Raw genomic sequence first — 19,550 nt, 5'->3', positions numbered from 1 at the left:
CCAAGATGGCGGCGCCTGGAATGGCTGCGGCTGCATTGGCTCTTGAAGGCGAATAGTTTTGGGAGGGATAGTAAGGGCTATAGGCCACATGATCAGGAAGGTTTTCATCTGTTTGAGCAACATGGTGGAACTAAGGTAACATATGACATACGACCGACAATCTTTGCTGGCCTGGCGAGTTTCTAGTTGTTTTGGAACTGTTGGTGAGACCGTTAAAAGTCGTTGGCGCTGTTTGAATTTGTTCTACCAGCAGCAAGATCTGACTGCTGGCCCAATGATGGATTCTACTGCAAATCAGGGCTGTTTCCAGAGGAGGCAGAGGAGGAGAGGACCTGGAGCTTATGGAGCGAAGGAACTGGATGAGGCTGTCGGCAGGCCCAGAGGAAGAGAGAGAGGCTTTTGGAGGAGTTGGTGGTGGCGGCAGCAGCGTGCTCCAGGAGCGAAAAGAAGCAAGGCCTCTTTAAGGAAAGGGTGGAAGAGTCAGGATCAGAAAAAGGAAAGAGGGCGAGGTTGTCAGAACACAAGCAAATTTGAGGGCTAATCCACATGGAGCCCCATTTCCATCTGTCCTGTTTGCCATCGTTCACTCCCTAGAGACTAAAATGGACAATGTGAAATTTGAGCGGGCTCCGAACAAGGAGTATATATCGGAGGTGGTGACCCTTTGAGAGCTGTATGCAACGAAATTTCATTTTGATGTATGCCGATTGGTGTACATTCAAAGTGACAATAAAGTTATCATCATCAGAAAGTTAACATTTGGAAAGCAGCAGGCCTGATAACATCCCTCGACGTGTTCTTAGGGAATGCGCAGATAAGCTGGCTTCTGTTCTCACAGATATTTTCAATCTCTCATTGCAGCAGACAGTGGTCCCATCGTGCTTTAAGACAGCCATCATCTTGCCATTGCCAAAAAACATCCACAATTACAGGCCTCAATGATTAGCGCCTAGTTGCACTGACATCCACCATTATGAAATGCTTTGAGAAGCTGATAAAGGACATTATTGTATCCAGCCTCCCACCAGCATTTGACCTGCTTCAGTTTGCCTACCGACCAAATCGCTCTATGGAGGATACTATTTCTTCTGTTCTCCATCTGAGCTTGAAGCACTTAGAGGAAAGAAATACATGTGTTTGTTGTTTGTTGACTTCAGTTCAGCATTTAACACAATCATTCCCCAGCATCTAGTAGACAAACTGGGCCTTTTAGGCTTAAACACTCCTTTGTGCAACTGGATTCTTGATTTTCTTTCCAACAGGCCCCAATATTTGGAAAAAAATACCTCTAATTGTATTATATGTATATAGTTCATTAAGTGGTTCAGAACATAAGGTAAAAGCGTTGACAGCCGGCCATGAGGTAAAGCACTTGACAGCCGAACACGAGGGAGTTTTGACAGCTGTCAAAACTCCCGACTTACGCAGGCGCACTAGCTGACAGCTCTCAGCTGTCAAAGCAACACATGCCGCCAGCACGAGGAGCCGAGCTGTCAGGCGTTCCGCGGAGCTGATTGGAGCGGAAGCAAAGCGGGAACAAGACCGGCCGGTGATTGGAGAAGACGACCAGCGCCAGACTATAAAAAGCCGAAAGGCTCCTGTTATTATTGCTCTGTCCTAATAAATCTGTTGAAGTTACCAGCTGTCTTGAGTGGTCTGTTCCAGCCACTTCACTGGCGACGAAGGTGGGATCCGCTTCCAGAGCTGAAGTCACGGCCAGGAAGAGTCCTCGGCTGGCAGAGCTAGTCACTGGGAGTTTTAACTCCCACAGCAAAGCGGACCACCGAGCCCTGACAGCATGGCAAATTTCGGACGAGTGAGGGAATTCGACACTCGCCACCCCGAGCGATGGGAGTCGCATCTGGGGCAGGTCGAGGGGTTCCTCCTCGTCAGCAAAATTACAGATGACAGAGCCAAGGCAGCAGCACTTCTATACATCAGCGGTCCACCCGTCTACGATGCTGCTGTCGGACTATTCAGCCCCGTGCCGATCACAGAGGTCCCATATTCAGAACTCGTCGACCGGCTCAGCAAGCACTACATGCCGGCCCGCTCAGAACTGTACTGGCGGGTACAGTTCGCCCAGCGAAGGCAGCAGCCGGATGAAGCCGCAAACGACTTCATCGCGGGAGTCCGGCACGCTGCGCGGAGCTGCAACTTTCCTGACTTAGAAGACCGGATTCGGGACCAAGTGGTCATCGGGCTGAGAGACGAATGCCTCAAGAAAAAAATCACGTCAAAACCCGAGATGACACTCGCCCAGGTCTCCCGGGAGATTTTGGCGTATGAAGATAACCATAAGAAATCCCTCAGCCGAACTGCAATGGAACCCCAAGGCAGCGTCCATCAGGACGAAGCGTCTTTCAGCGACGAAGAGTCCATCGATCTAACAGACACCGACGCGATACAACGCCGAATGGAGAGAAGGCAATATAGGCGAAGTGACAACAACGATCGTCCCAACCCAAGGAACTTCACCTCAGCTCAAAGAGAACAACGAAACTCCTGCGCCAGCTGCGGGGGCAACCATGCCCGGGCAAATTGCCGGTTCCGGAGCGCTAAATGCCATAATTGTGGCAAGACCGGCCACATTAAACCCGTCTGCAGAGGCTGTCCCCGCGACAACCTGCATGAAGTGGAGGCTACCCCCCCAGGTACGATCACCCACCGAGCCAGTAAGGGAAAGTCCCCAGAGGTGTTAGTGGAGACAGTGGAGGGGGTGCACAGTTTGAGCCCTAAGGTAAAAATTAAAACTAAGCTGCAGGGAGTTTATTGTGACATGGAGGTGGACTCAGGTTCAGCTGTAACCCTAATTTCGTCAAAGACGTATAGGGAAATCTGCAGGCGCAGTAAAAAAACAATACCGTTAGGAAGCCCACAAGTTCAGTTAGCTGACTACCAGAAAACACCGATTCAACTCAAGGGCAAGGCTAAGGTCTGGGTGGAGTATAAAAAGTTCAAGGGACCTCTAGAAGTAATAGTCACCCATGGGGATCACACTAATCTAATAGGGTTGAACTGGTTTAGCCCCTTAGGAATTGCCCTTACCGGCGTCAATGCTATACAAACGTCAAACCTCGAGACCGTCTGCAGAAAGTATGCAGACGTCTTCGACGGGTCCTTAGGCAAATATACAGGCCCTCCCATCGCCCTTAATTTAAACCCCGCCATACAACCTATCAAAATCAGGGCCAGGCGGGTTCCCTTCGCCCTCAAACAAAAAATTGAGGACGGACTGGAACGCCTTGTCAAACTGGGAGTCTTAGAACCTACTGACGGGGGCAGTTGGGAAACCCCCATCGTAACACCAGTGAAACCTAACGGACAAATTAGAATATGCGCGGACTATAAAGGGACGCTAAACTTAGCACTCAATGCCCACTCTTACCCCATTCCAGCAGTAAGGGACGTCCTAGCTTCTATTCGCTCCGGCGCCATTTTTGCAAAATTAGACCTCACGCAGGCGTATTTGCAATTGCCTGTGACCGATGACACCGCGGTCGCTCAGACAATTGTCACACACCGCGGAGCATTTAAAGTGACAAGACTACAATTTGGTATTTCGACCGCCCCAGGCATTTTCCAAAGCATTATGGAAAAAACATTAAAAGGAATCCCCGGGGTCTCCCCTTATTTTGACGATGTACTCATCACCGGAGAAACAGAAGCCATTCTAGCTGACAGGCTGTCAGCTGTGCTAGAGCGATTCCGAACTGCCGGATTTAAACTAAAAAGAGAAAAGTGCTCTATAGGAGTTCCCTCTACGGAATTCCTCGGGTACAAAATTGATGCCCAGGGCATCCACCCTACAAGCGACAAACTAAAAGCCATCCAAGCAGCCCCCAGCCCCAAAAACAAACAGGAACTTCAGGCGTTTTTAGGACTATTAAATTTTTATCACGCCTTCCTCCCCCACAAGGCTACAATTGCAGAGCCACTCTATAGACTATTAGACAAGGGCAACCCCTGGACCTGGACAAAAGTGCATGAAAATAGTTTTCAGTCACTCAAGAACATCATTTGTAAAAGCTCAACTGTCACCCTATTCCAGGAGGACACCCCCATCTGCATCGCTTGCGATGCGTCCCCATACGGGATAGGGGCCGTCTTGAGCCACCTAGACCAGGACGACAACCAAAGACCCATCGCATTTTATTCTCGGACCCTAACCAAAACAGAAAGAAATTACGCTCAAATTGACAGGGAGGCTCTGGCCATCGTCGCCGGGGTTAAAAAATTTCATGACTATCTGTATGGCAGACCTTTCACTATATTCACAGACCACAAACCCCTATTAGGCATATTTACCTGGGACAAAACAACCCCACAAATATTATCCCCTAGAATCCTACGCTGGTCAACCTTTTTATCAGCATACTCCTACAAATTGGTATACAAGCCAGGCAGGGAACTAGGGCATGCAGACTGCCTAAGCAGACTTCCTATACGTCGCCACGACCCAGACCCAGCCCCCGCGGGCAACATATTGGCTATCAATGAATTACCAGAATTCCCCCTCACAGCAAAAATCATTGCTGACAACTCCGCTAAAGATAAAACTCTCAGCAGGGTTCTGCAATGGGTCACAACAGGATGGCCACACAAATGCCCAGAGGAAACGTTCTGCCCCTTTTTTTCCAGACAACCAGAACTAACCTCTCATCTAGGCTGCCTGCTATGGGGAAATAGAGTGGTGATACCACACATAAATATACAACAAACATTAAAAACCCTGCACGAAGGGCACCCGGGGATGGTGAAAATGAAGCTACTTGCAAGAAGTTATGTATGGTGGCCAGGAATTGATAAGGACATAGAACAACACGTAGGGGGATGCTATACTTGCCAACTAACAAGAAGCGAACCACCCCATGCCCCAGTCCATAAATGGGAAACAACAAAAAACCCATGGTCCCGTATCCACCTAGATTTTGCGGGACCAATCCGAGGGCAGAATTTCTTAATAATAGTTGATAGCTTTTCTAAATGGCTCGAGGTGATACCCCTAAATAAAATAACAACATACTCCACTATACAAGCACTATACAAACACATGGCCTCCCAGACGTCATAGTTTCAGATAACGGCCCACAATTCACCTCTCGTGAATTTCAGATGTTCGCTTCGAGGAACTGTATTAGACTGGTGACGTCCGCGCCCTTCCACCCATCGACTAATGGCATGGCAGAAATAATGGTGAGGTCAACAAAAGAGGCACTTAATAAATTCATAAAAGGGAACTGGCACCGACGCCTCAGCCAATTCCTCCTAGCCCAACACACCACACCCGGCACCACCACCGGAAAATCACCAGCTGAGCTACGATGGGGCAGGAGACTAATAACGAGATTAGACAGACTGCACCCTGATAGAACTCCTAATGACCAAGAACTTCCAACATCCGCACCACGAACCTTCGCCCCAGGCCAAACTATCTGGGCAAGAAATTACACCGGCAACCAAAAGTGGATTCAAGGGGTCATAATAAAGCAAACCGGACCCGTCTCATACTTAATTCATTCAGACACACAAGGCCAACTACGGCGACACATAGACCAACTACGAATCCGCAAGCCACAAAACACACCTCCACCATCTCAACAACCCCCTTTACCCCCCTTCATACCAAGTATTCCGCCACCCGAAGAGGCACAGCCACAACAACCGCAGGAGGAAGAAGAACTAGGAAATGAAGCTCCCCCGCGACGGTCCAGCCGATTGAGGAAACCACCGGCTTACTTACAGGACTATGAATGGGGAGGGAGCAACAAACAAACACACGGGGGTGGAAACGATCCAGGGGAAGGGTAAGGGGTGTATTATATGTATATAGTTCATTAAGTGGTTCAGAACATAAGGTAAAAGCGTTGACAGCCGGCCATGAGGTAAAGCGCTTGACAGCCGAACACGAGGGAGTTTTGACAGCTGTCAAAACTCCCGACTTACGCAGGCGCACTAGCTGACAGCTCTCAGCTGTCAAAGCAACACATGCCGCCAGCACGAGGAGCCGAGCTGTCAGGCGTTCCGCGGAGCTGATTGGAGCGGAAGCAAAGCGGGAACAAGACCGGCCGGTGATTGGACAAGACGACCAGCGCCAGACTATAAAAAGCCGAAAGGCTCCTGTTATTATTGCTCTGTCCTAATAAATCTGTTGAAGTTACCAGCTGTCTTGAGTGGTCTGTTCCAGCCACTTCACTAATACCATTTTCTTAAGCACAGGTTCTCCTCAGGGCTGTATCCTAAGTCTGCTGCTGTTCACCCTGTTGACCCATGACTGTTATGGTAGGTTTGCCACCAACCAAAATTTGTGGGAAAGAAACTATAAAATAACAAGAGCAGCTACTTATAAAGAAAATCTATATAAAATGTTTTATAGATGGCATTTACCACCTGAAAAATTAGAAAAAATGTTTAAAAACATGTCTAGTAACTGTTGTAAATGTAGGCAAAAGCCAGGCACATACTATCACCTTTGGTGGACAAAAATAGGTATGTGGTTACAGAAAATGCTAAGAAAACATATAGATTTTAAGCCAGAACTATTTTTTCTAGGTATAATTACAGAGAACTATGACAAAAATGTATATATTTAATATTACATGTATTAACAGCAGCGAGAATTACATTTGCACAGTTTTTGAAAAATGAAGAAACGCCATAGGAAGAAGATCTAATTAGGAAAATTTTGGATTGTGCGGAAATGGATAGGCTCATTGGAAGTGAAAGGGAAAGAAGATACAGAATATTTTCAAACATGGGATAATTTTTATAAATGGCTAGAAAAACAGAATAGAGAGTAGAAATGGAAGTTGTATTACTATTAATGTTAAATATGTGAACCAGACAACATGTTTATTAAGCACTAAAGATTTGTAACTATAAAAACTTAATAAAATATGTATATTTTAAAAAAGTTTAAATGTAAGAAGGCAAATATGACTGAGTAGGTATTAGTGAAATCTTATAAAATAAAATTTATGAGTGGAAAATAAAGAAAAAATGAAGCAGTTGCCAAGCATCCAAATTTTGATTACATGACCCTGGGGATGCTGCAACTGTTGTGTGAAAGACAATCCCAAGTCACATTTTTCAGTGCCATTGTAACTTCAGTCACTAAGTGAACTGTTGTAAATCGAGGACTACTTTTTTCAGCGTTGCCCAACAGTATTTATTTGCATAGTATTTGGTGCCGAATTAAAATCTGATAATTCTATATGTTAAAAGAACATAATCTATGTCATGATCAATAGCTTTTTGCACCTCAGGGTAATTGTATGGATTAAGTCCAATAATTGCATTGATTGTGATATAATTGTCCATGTCAGGCTACAAATCAAGAACATTTGGCAGTTTTTCCACTGAGTTTTTTGTTGTTTCACATTTAAAGACAAAATCTTGTCAGAAGTAAGTACTATGCTATCTATGTTTACAATATTCTCTGTGAACTATTAGGGAGCAACTGTTTTTAACCTTTTTGTCTAACTTATAACATCTGGGTGGAATAAGAGGCAACTGTTTAGCAACACCAATTTTAACTGCTTTTACAAACAAAACTTATGTTGGACATTGCCAATTGAACAGATACTTTGGATCTTCCATTGGATGTGGAAAATGGGAAAGAAAAGGCTGGACTTATCTGCAGTGATATTCATCATCCTTAGGTCCTGTGCAGAACACATTGGGCAGCAAGTGTTTTTCAGCAGTTTTGAGTTTTCACAGCATCTTTGACATCATCCCGAGGGACATTAATAACACTGGTCTACAAATTTTGGGAAATTATCGACCTCTGAGATAAAATGTGTTAATTCTTACATATTTAGATAAGATGAATTAGAAGACAGTTGGTAAAGGTGCTGGTTGGCTAAAGTTTTCAAGATATTTCACAATAAAGATTTATATACAAGAGAGTATATTTGGCTACAAGGGAAGGAGGTGTCTAATGATCATAATTTATTTATTTATTTATTTATTTATTAATGGGATTTATATCCCGCCCTATCTCCCGAAGGACTCAGGGCGGCTAACAACAAAACATATAATAAGTACAGAAATTAAGATGAAAATAAAATTAAAATCATCTGTGCAATAAATTAAAATTAAAAATAAATTTAAAATTGTAAATATAATTAAAATGCCTGTCAGTCCAGGTCAGCCAGGTGGAAAATGAGTGTTTTGAGGCCGCGGCGAAAGGACTGGAGATTTTGGGCCATCCGAAGCTCAGGGGGGAGCTGATTCCATAGGACTGGCGCTCCCACAGAGAAGGCCCTTCCCCTGGGGGTCGCCAGCCGACATTGTCTAGCCGATGGTACCCTGAGGAGGCCTTCTCTGTGTGAGCATACTGGGCGATGGGAATTCGTTCCCGGTAGCAGATGGTCCTGCAAGTATCCCGGGCCTAAGCCATGTAGGGCTTTAAAGGTAAGTACCAGCACCTTAAATCTCACCCGGAGGGCAACCGGTAACCAGTGCAGCTCATGGAGCAGAGGTGTTATATGGGAGTATCGGGGAGCTCCCATCACTCCCGTGCAGCCGCATTCTGCACCAGCTGAAGCCTCCGGGTGGTTTTCAAGGGCAGCCCCATGTAGAGAGCATTGCAGTAGTCTATACGGGAGGTAACGAGTGCGTGGGTGACTGTACGTAGGGCATCTCGGTCCAGAAAGGGGCGCAATTGGTATATTAGGCGAATCTGGGCAAATGCCCCCCTAGCTACGACTCCAATATGATCTTCAAAACTGAGTCGTGAATCTAGGAGGACGCCCAGATTGCATGCTCTATCAATGGGAGGTAACATCTCTCCTCCTATAATCAAAGATGGAACCTCTTGGACTAAACGAGATGATGGTATGTAAAGCCACTCAGTCTTGGCCGGGTTGAGCCGAAGCCTGTTCTTTCCCATCCAAATCTGTACCGCTTCCAGGCAACGGGACATCACATCGAGGGCATCACTGGGTTGGTTCGGGGTGGAGATGAAAAGCTGGGTATCATCAGCATATTGATGATATTTCACCCCGAAGCCACGGATGATCTCTCCCAGCGGCTTCATATAGATGTTGAACAGGAGGGGCGAGAGCACCGATCCCTGAGGCACTCCACAACTAAGGGGCCTAGGGCTTGACCTCTGCCCTCCTGCTAACACCGTCTGTGAACGGCCCGAGAGGTAGGAGGAGAACCACCGCAGAACGGTGCTTCCCACTCCCAACCCCTCAAGATGACGCAGTAAGATACCGTGGTCGATCTCAAAAGTCGCTAAGAGATCTAATAGGACCAGGACAGAGGAATAACCTCTATCTCGGGCCCGCCAGAGATCATTCACCAGTGTGACCAATGCTGTCTCCATGCTATACCCGGATCTGAAACCCGATTGGTACGGATCCAGATACTCATAACATCTTGACAAAGTACAATGGAACAATGAAAATTGTACCACATGGAAATCTATAAATTTATCTTCACTTTGAAACTAAAGATTGTTACCTAACTATAATTTATTGTTATTTTATTGCAAGGTACATTTGTTTTGGTCAGATCTATGTATCATACAGTTACATCTGGTGGCTTGTGAAAATGTCATTGCCTAACATTTCCAAAGAACAATTGCATGATATTTTCCCTCAGAAACCAAGATGCCTCAAAACTGTGTAAACAATGCAGATAACCACTGTTACATTTGTGGTGAGGTTACATTTGCATCTCAAAAGTGCAGTATGATGGCAGTGGTAAAAAAGGCATATCACCTATATTTTGGATGCAAAGTAAGGGATCAGGACAAGAGTTGGGCCCCTCATTATTATTGCATTACATGTGCAACTTATCTGTGTCATTGGCTAAACAAGAAGAAAAAGTCCATGCCTTTGGCAGTCCCAATTTTTTTGGAGGGAACTGACCAATCATAGCGACTGCTATTTTTTCATGGTTCCCCCAATTGCAAAAGAGATTTCAAGAAAGACGTAGTGGACTGTGGAAGATCCAAACATTCCATCCGCACTGGGTCCTGTTCCCCATGGTGAGGACTTGCCAACTCCAGATCCACCAGAATCGTAATCTCTAGACTCAGATGATGATAAAGACAATCAGCAGGATGCAGCTGATCCGGGGCTGTTGATGTCAGTGGACCCAAACGTTAGCCCACTGTATGCTCCTCCTGAACCACATCTAATTTCACAGAGTGAACTAAATGATCCGATCAGGGATTTGGAATAGCCTAAGGGTAAGACAGAGCTACTGGGCTCCAGATTACAACAGTGGAACGTCTTGCAGAGTGATGTCTGATGTTAGACCTTGTCATTTCATGAAAAAAGCATGAAAATGTTACATGAAAAACCAATAAATGAATGGAAAGTTGTTATTGATATCAATAAAAAGATAAATTGAGAGTGTGGTGGCGCATCAGTTTCCCCTGGTCCTGGATGAAGCGGATTATCTAGACCCGTTCCAATCGGGCTTCAGGCCCGGGTACAGCACGGAGATGGCATTGGTCGCTCTGGTGAATGATCTCTGGAGGGCTCGGGACAGAGGACATTCCTCTGTCCTTGTCCTATTAGACCTCTCAGCGGCTTTCGATACCATCGACCATGGTATCCTGCTGCGGCGTCTCAGGGGATTGGGAGTGGGAGGCACAGTTCCTCAGTGGTTCTCCTCCTATCTCCTGGGATGCTCGCAGTGGGTGTTGGCAGGGGGGCAGAGGTCGACCCCTAGGACTCTCGCTTGTGGAGTTCCTCAGGGGTCGGTCCTCTTGCCTCTCCTGTTCAACATCTACATGAAACCGCTGGGTGAGATCATTCGTGGTTTTGGAGTTGGGTATCATCAATATGCCAATGATACTCAACTTTTCATTTCGACCCCAAACCACCCCAGTGATGCCCTCGATGTGATGTCCCGTTGCCTGGAGGCGGTTCGGGCCTGGATGGGGAGGAACAGACTTCAACTCAACCCTGACAAGACTGAGTGGCTGTGCATTCTGGCATCCCGGGACATTCAAAATATTCCATCTCTTCTTATGGGGCGTGAGTCCTTACCCCCCGTGGATAGGGCTCGCAACTTGGGAGTCCTCCTAGAGTCGCGACTTACTCTGGAAGACCATATAGTGGCTGTGGCTAGGGGGGCTTTCGCCCAGGTTCGCCTGGTGCACCAGTTGTGGCCCTATCTGGACCGGGATGCCCTGTGTACGGTCACTCATGCCCTTGTGACCTCTTGCCTGGACTACTGCAATGCTCTTTACATGGGGCTTCCCTTGAAGTCCACTCGGAGGCTCCAACTGGTACAGAATGCGGCCGCGAGAGTTGTCTTGGAAGTTTCCTGGTACTCCCATGTTACACCTTTGCTCCGCAAGCTACATTGGTTACCAGTTGTCTTCCGGGTGAGGTTCAAGGTTTTGGTTATGATCTTCAAGTCCTTACATGGCATGGGTCCAGGGTACCTCGAGGACCACCTGCTGCCGGCGTCAACTCCCCTCCGCCCTGTGCATGCCCACAGAGAGGGCCTCCTCAGGGTGCCTCCAGTCAGGGAATGTCGACTGGTGGCCCCCAGGGGGAGGGCCTTCTCTGTGGGCGCTCCGGCATTATGGAACCAACTGCCGGTTGAGCTCCGGATGGCATTGGACCTTCGCTCCTTCCGGCGCGGGCTGAAGACCCACTTATTTGAATTAGCTGGTCTGGCCTGATGGGGAATGTTAGGGTTTTTTAATGGGTCTTTTATTGTTTTATTGTTATTGTAACTTTTAATTGGGCATTTGTTTAATTCCTTTTTAATTTTTGTATTGTTATTTATATATGCCCTGTTAACCACCCTGAGTCCTTCGGGAGAAGGGCGGTATACAAATTTAATAAACAGTAAACAGTAAACAGTAAATTTATAATGATTGGTGTGGCACTATTCTCATTGCTATATCACATTTTGCAGAAAAAATATGGTGTATAATCACATATCCCGCTCGTAATTTTGATTTATTTTGATGCAATTTTGACTTGAAGCTGAAACTTGGAAACTGGAGCCAATTAACACAGGACTTAATTTTCCTTTATTAATGACCAATTCTGGTAAAAATTTAACTACTTTAATTTCTCCTTGTAGACCAGTGTAATCTTAAAATCTTTCTTAAGTGTTTGGTGGCAAGTTTTCTGAGGCTGGTCTTTTTCCCCCCTTTCCAGTGATATTACTGATAGCAAAAATTGATGGAGAAATCCAGATCTTCAACTGAGTAAGATGAAAAGGAAGTCTCCCATCCCCGTAAAAGATTTACAGTGTTTATCATTGTCCTCATCCTTCCCAGTCATAATCATAAACATACTATGATAATATGGTAATGTCAGTTATTTATAACAATCATAATGAAAGATTAAAGAAAGTTATAGGTAGTTCTGCATTCATTTATTGTGGGCTTGAAATAAAGTGCTTCAAAATTTGATTTGGTGTTGAATTGTCAGATTCAAAATATGATATATAGAGACCTCTAGGGACTGTATATGAAAACTGCAGTTCACAGACAAAATTAGACAAAATTAGTAGACAAAATTAGTAGACAAAATTAGTTAAGTATAATAATAAAATCACACTGGGAGCTCTTGAAAGAAGCAATGTGGAAAAGCAAGGTAACTTTCAGTATCCAGTTAAATTAAAATATTCTTGCCTGTCACATACTTGCCTGATTTTTTTCTAAATGTGGTTAGCAAAGGGTTAGGTTATTAAAGCCAAGGGTCTCATTTGTTTCAATTAATATATATATATATATAATTAAAAGTTTTAAAAAGAACTCAAAAACTAACAGAAATACAGAAAAAATAAAATACAGAAAAAAAGAACGCAAGGGAAAAAAACCACAGAAGTACAGGAAAAAAAATGTAAAAAGAAATAGAAAAAGCTTCAGATTTTCTTTGTAGTAAATAAAAGTTAGAACAGAATACAAACTAGTCATCTGAGCAAATATAAATATAATCACAAAATTATCTCTTACTTTATGATTACAAAAAAAGGTTATTTTATTCAATCAGTCTATGACCAGTTGGGAAGCAACGTGCAAGTGTGTAAAACTTCATTTGTGCACGCATAGGAGCTAGATTGCACATGCGAAACCATTCCTTCCCCCTCTGCTGCTGCCAGTCCATGGAGCCAGAAAGGTTGAGGACTGTTGCTCCAATAGGGTCCCAGTCAGCCACAAATGTAAATTTTGCTTTTCTCTGATGAAGAAACCAATTTAGCCAATTTTGTCAAGTTCTAGCATCGTCACCAACCATTTCTTCATTGTGGTTGAGGTGAAACCTTCCAATTTTTGAACATATAATCTCAGTGCATTCATTTGTATCCAAATGTTTTGGCTTTTTTTATGTCCACCACCTAAAATAAAATGTCTCTTCATGTTTTCCACATTTCCACAAAATATTCAGAGTGCCATAATACATGCTGGACAATTTCTCTGGTGACAAATACCAATGATATATCATTTTATAAACTTTCTCTCTAAAGCTAAAATATAATGTAATATTCAGTCCTTTCAATCACATTGTATATACCCCTATTCATTTCTGTTCGATTGCCAAAAGTTCTAGCCCATTTTATCATAACTTTCTTTCACTCTACACAGCTTAAAACTATAAAGATGACAGTTGATTATCTATTATTAAGAATGGGTCACGGTTGTGAATCCTAACTAACCAGTATTGAGAACTTAAGCTTAAAACTCCAGCCTCTCATGCCTCCCAAGATACGGAAGGATGGAACTGGTCTTGGCATACATCTTGGTTACCTGACGTGGGATCCTGGGGAAGGAAAATGGTTCATTTTATTTCTGTTTGTATTATTTGTCTTTGTATTAAAATTTCCTCAATCTTTCAGTGTGTTAAACCTGTTAATTTAATTACTCATTGTTGGTTAGACTAATACAACAAAGACCTTGAAAGGATTCACAACCCTTACCCATACCTTTTAGATAGCAAACTCTTGGTAAGAATACATACAAAAACCTGTAATGCTCTGAGTGGGTAATGAGTGAGCCCCATTTTGTGGCATCTCCTGTTTAACTCCATGCCACGGGGAGGAATAAATATGTAAGATTAGGCTAAAGCTGCCATACCTAAAGATGATGATGGCATAGAAGCAGGATGGATAAAAGCCAGGAAAACCTCCTTCAGGGAAAGTAGTTAAGAAGGAACTAAATTGTAAAGGAAACAAAGGAAAAAATGTCACCTGAATCAGACAAAAGAAGTTGGCCTGAGCATATGGGAAGTCCCTCCCACAAGTCCCACCAATAAGTACCAATACAAAGGAGTTTGGGGGATAATAGGGTCCTGAAGCCTGCCCACTCTTTGAGTCATCTCTGGTTAGTGTCTGTCAGCCTAGCTGAGAAACAATACTCTAGAGCACAGGTCTGCAACCCGCGGCTCCGGAGCCACATGCGGCTCTTTCAGCCGTCTCTTGCGGCTCCCAGTCCTCTGCCATGTGCAGTCCAAAAAACATAAAATAAGTGGGACTTAAAAAAAGTTCAACCTATCAATTCAAATATGTAGGGTAAGTGCTTATCTCGCCTTGGCTCCACTCTTCAGTCAAACCCTGTTCTGCACATGCACGCATGTACGTGCATGTGCACACATTTTTTGCGGCTCCCAGTTTTTCCTTTTGTGAGGGAACCGGTTCCGAGTGGCTCTTTCACTGTTTCAGATTGCTGACCCCTGCTCTAGAGTGACGGAAAACTATTATAAGGCATAAAATCAGCTCAAAAATACCACCACAAGGAACTCAGAAAGTGTCTTGATTTTCAAGGACCCTAACAATTTGGAGAAAAGAAACAGCTATTTTTGAGGATATGAAAAATTCTCAGCACAGAATATACAAATTTCAGCACAAAATTTGACAAAGACAAACAGTGCTTTTTTTCTAAAAAAAAAAAAAAAAAAGATGCCGGAACTCTCATCTTGTTAATCTTTTATTTATATAATTTTATTTATATATTTATTTATATAATTAAACAATTACATATTCAATTCTTAACACACATTTAATTTATTTTATTTAAGGCAAATGTTCATAGTAAATTCCAAAGTTTTGTCCAATTCTTGTCCGGCAAACCTTTAGAAATATAATTTCCAGTTTTAGCTACAGTAAGCAAGCAAATTACACTAAAGCTAAATTTAACGTTACTTGTTAAAGATATTTACTATATTTCAGAATTAGTATTCTTTCAGTCACAATCTTATTCCTATTCAATTTAGCTGATTTTAAAATGCAATTTAAAATCATAAGTACATAAAAAGAAAACAGAAGAAACAGCTGCAAATTAACTCAACAGTTCTATGCTTAGCAACATTTCCATTTAATCAAAGTCCTTGCTCTTTCCAAATCTATTTCAGGGTTTACTTTCTATATATACACAAACAATGGGAAATGAGTTTCTGGGCTGGTTCAAATTTTTTAGACATTCCAAAAATTATGTCACGAGTGATGTATTTATAGGTATATAATTGACAGTACAATTGGCAGTGCAGACATGACAAATGCTTCTAAAGTCAGAACCAAAATACATATATACACAATTTTTTCTCCCCTAAATTTTCAGGTAATGTATCTATTCCATATAAATATAAAAGCACGATAGGCTCTGTATTTGTACAAGTGACTGATTATCTCAGTGTGCAGAAACGTGGATAACTACAACCAGAAGTTACAAGCCCTCTCCTTTTCACTGCATGGGAATTCAGACCCGAGATGAACTTTTCGGTCAATCTCTGCGGCTTGCTTGCTGCCGACTGCTCCAGCCAAGGGACCTCTCGAGGCTCTCTAGTTGGGCCCTCCCCGATGGGCAGATGTTCATGGGCTTCTGCACCCCGGAGGTGCCCGCCAGCGGCTGGGTGACGGGCCCATTCCAGCCGGCCCCACCTCCGCCGCCCTCGCCAGCCTGGCCGGAGAAGGTAAAGCGGCCCATGAATGCCTTCATGGTCTGGTCGTGCGAGCAGTGGCGGCGGATTGCGCAGGAGCAGCCCCGGCTGCACAACTCAGAGATCTCCAAGTGGCTGGGCACCGCCTGGCAGTGCCTCGATGCCGCCTAGAAGCGGCCCTTCATTGACTAGGCCAAGCAGCTCTGGGTGTGCCACATGTTCGGCTACCCGGACTACAAGTACTGGCCAAGGCGGAGGAGCTGGGCTGGCCAGGAGCCTGGCAGACTCTCCCCCGCTTCCCTGCCGGGGCCGTCAGCATCCCTCAGATGGATGTCCACCTGCGCCGGCTCGCCTGACAAGCTCCATGGGACTGCCAGCCAGCCAGGGCTGGCCCTGGCCGGTGGCGGCGGTGGCTATGTGATGGGGGACACAGCGGCACCCTGCAGCAGCCTGGTCTACAGCACACCAAGCCCCCCTGCCTTTGCCACCATGCCAAGGAAGCTGGACACTGGCCTTCAGCACTCGCTGGGGGACTTCCCAGACATTGTGGCTATTTATGGGCTGCAGGGCTGTGAGGTTTCTGATGCAGCCACCCCTGGCTGCCTCCCCAAGCCCCCTCTAAACCCCTGGAGTTCAACTGCGCTGCCCACTTGGCCGCCCTCTAGCAACAATGCCAGCTGCAGCTCCATGTCTGGATTTCATCACGCAAAGAAGGCACAGCTGGGGAAAGACTAACATGGATGTAGTTTGGAGATGCACGCTAAGCCGCCCCCCTTGGGACCTAAAGGAGAAGCACCAGACGGTGGCCTGAATTGGACAAAGCAGCCCCAAACTGTATTTCTGGGGTTATTGCCAGCACGAAGATGTTAAACCATTTTTATAAGGAGTATGTTTTTTTTAAAATAAAACTTTATAAATGTCAATCTCTGCTGGATCTCTTACTTACCTAGTTGAGATGGTGTAGTTGGGCAGCAGGGAGGGGTACAAAGTTTCTGCCAACTCGCCTTCCAACATTTGCCGGCCGGGTCTTTTGGCGTGCTCAGCAGCAATTCCTATTGGCTTTCAAAAGTCAATAGGCTTTTGAAAGCCAATAGAGGGAGTAGCACAGCTTGTGCAAAAGCTTTTTTTTGTGCAAAAAAAAAAAAAAAAGATGCCGGAACGCCGTTCTGAGCGTTCTGAGAAAAAAAAAGCCCTGAAGACAAATGTGAACCAAAAATCTAACAGTAAAATTACAATCTCATATATTTTCAGAGAAATGATACTCAGCTAAATGGAAGTGTTTTTCAGGAGGGGAGAGAGTTTTTAAGCATTGTATTTAGGAAATAAAGTGTTTTCTACATAGTTTGGAGCTGAATAAGAAAGACTTGGCTGTTGCAATGTCGCTGGGAACAATATTTCAGTGTCATTATTTACTGAATTGTATCACTGAATTCTCTGTACAGTGAATGAATAAAAGTTCTAATTTCTTTCTGAGAATCTCTTTAACTTCATCCTGCAATGATTTTCTTGGTCATTCCCTTTTTCTCAGCCCAATACTCTGCTTCCTTCAATTGTTTTGTAGGTCATCTTTTATCTGTCTGCATGACCAAACTATCTCACTCATTTTTATATGGCTTTCTTTCTTTCTTTCTTTCTTTCTTTCTTTCTTTCTTTCTTTCTTTCTTTCTTTCTTTCTTTCTTTCTTTCTTTCTTCTTTCTTTCTTTCTTTCTTTTTCTTTCTTTCTTTCTCTTTCTTTCTTTCTTTCTTTCTTTCTGAAACTGCCCATCTCTCTCACAGAGGAACTCTGGATGGTGTACAAGTAAAATATTAAACATAAAAACTATATATAAATTGTATTTGAGGGGAAATTCAACATTAAAAGTTAAATAAAACGTGGAGGAGGGCCTTCAGAGCACTAACCAGCTCCTTGACTACATGCTTTTCTGTAAGCCCCAAGAAGATGGCAGAGCCAAGCCTTTAGACATTCCCAGAAGGCCAGGGGAGAATGCAAAATGTATCTGTTTCAATGGAACTTGCTCCCAGATAAATGTATACAGGTTATGAGAAGCATCTTTCACTTAACTTTGCCTAAGCAGAATAGAATTCAGAGACAATGGACTATAATAACTATATTGGTTGAAATTCTGGGTATTGTAGTCCAACAAACTTTATCAGGCCAGCTGAGGGTGTCTAATACTATTACCTTCCCATTAATAGTAGTTTACTACAGAGTGCATAAGAACCCATCAACAGAATTGTCTAATAATTTGAAGGATTATCAAAATTTTAAATGCTGCCACAGCTGTTTATACAAGAATGATTGGCTTAATGGATTGCAGTAGCCAAGAAATTAAAAGATGCTTGCTCCTGGGGAGGAAAGCCATGGCAAATCTAGACAGCACACTAAAAAGCAGAGACATCACCCTGTCAACAAAAGTGCGTATAGTCAAGGCTATGGTCTTCCCAGTTGCAATGTATGGCAGTGAAAGTTGGACCATAAGAAAGGCTGAGCGCCAAAAAATTGAGGCCTTTGAACTATGGTGCTGGAGAAGACTCCTGCGAGTCCCTTGGACTGCAAGGCGATCAAACCGGTCAGTCCTAGAGGAGATCAATCCTGACTGCTCTTTAGAAGGCCAGATCCTGAAGCTAAAACTCAAATACTTTGGCCACCTAATGAGAAGGAAGGACTCACTGGAGAAGAGCCTAATGCTGGGAAAGATCGAGGGCAATAGAAGAAGGGGACGACAGAGAATGAGGTGGCTGGATGGAGTCACTGAAGCAGTAGGTGTGAGCTTAAATGGACTCCAGAAGATGGTAGAGGACAGGAAGGCCTGGAGGAATGTTGTCCATAGGGTCGCGATGGGTCGGACACGACTTCGCAGCTAACAACAACAACAACATAATGTCTACTCTTAGATTGGCATATAGTTTGAAGCTAGACACTGCAATTGTAAAACATTATTTAGGATTTATTATATGTGGTGTATTCAACAAATTATAGCTATGATTTTTTTATTTATTGTAATGTATGAACCATGGTAGCATCTGAAATAAGGAAGATTGTATGGCATTAAAGCACTGAAAAATATCTATTTTGTTTCCTCACTTATCCAGGACATATTAGAAACATATTTTTCTCTTTCATGACAGTCCTTCAAAATAAATTTCCAAATATATATATATATATATTTAGGAGTGGTGAGTGATACAGCAAACATTGTTAGAAAGATTAAAAAGTGTATTTTATTGTGAAGCAAGAAAACAAAGCATGACAAGTTGTAGAAGAAATACAAATATGTAATATGTTAAAGTGACATTAATTAACAATATAGAGTTCTCAAAATAGAGCACCAAGAGTATTACCAAGTAATACCAAGAGTATTCACACACTACATTTCTTTCTTTGTCGAAAAAAGTTCCCATTATTTTTTTGTTTGTAATTTTATAATATACATATATAAGACTATTTTAATAATAATGTGCTATGTAGAGAATAAGGATTTCTACAAATGTGTGGTCAGAAATTACTGCTAGATCTGGTTTGGATGGTAGTTTTTTAAATAATAAAAAGCCATTAAAATCTTCTCTTTTTGCCTTTAGATTTTGGGTATTCATAGCTTTCGAGATTGCAAGTTTTCTTCTGTAAGGATTAATACTTGATACCTGGATTGATTTTACAGTATCACTGTTTGTTATTCATCTCAGGAGAA

General features: G+C 43.5%; 1 protein-coding gene across 1 annotated transcript; it reads left to right on the top strand.

Annotated features, from left to right (window-relative positions):
• Nucleotides 1-15,671: 15,671 nt before the first annotated feature.
• Nucleotides 15,672-16,595, top strand: LOC310643027 (uncharacterized protein; the record flags this gene model as incomplete). Its single annotated transcript, XM_083367054.1, is given in 3 exon segments — nt 15,672-16,028; nt 16,032-16,049; nt 16,053-16,595. Coding segments are annotated over 3 exon segments (918 nt in total).
• Nucleotides 16,596-19,550: the final 2,955 nt, after the last annotated feature.

Source organism: Vipera ursinii (genome assembly GCF_947247035.1).
Source record: "Vipera ursinii genome assembly, chromosome: 7".
Lineage (NCBI taxonomy): Eukaryota > Metazoa > Chordata > Lepidosauria > Squamata > Viperidae > Vipera > Vipera ursinii.
Note: the sequence above shows the minus strand (reverse complement) of the source record. Positions and strands in the feature narration are given on the sequence as shown.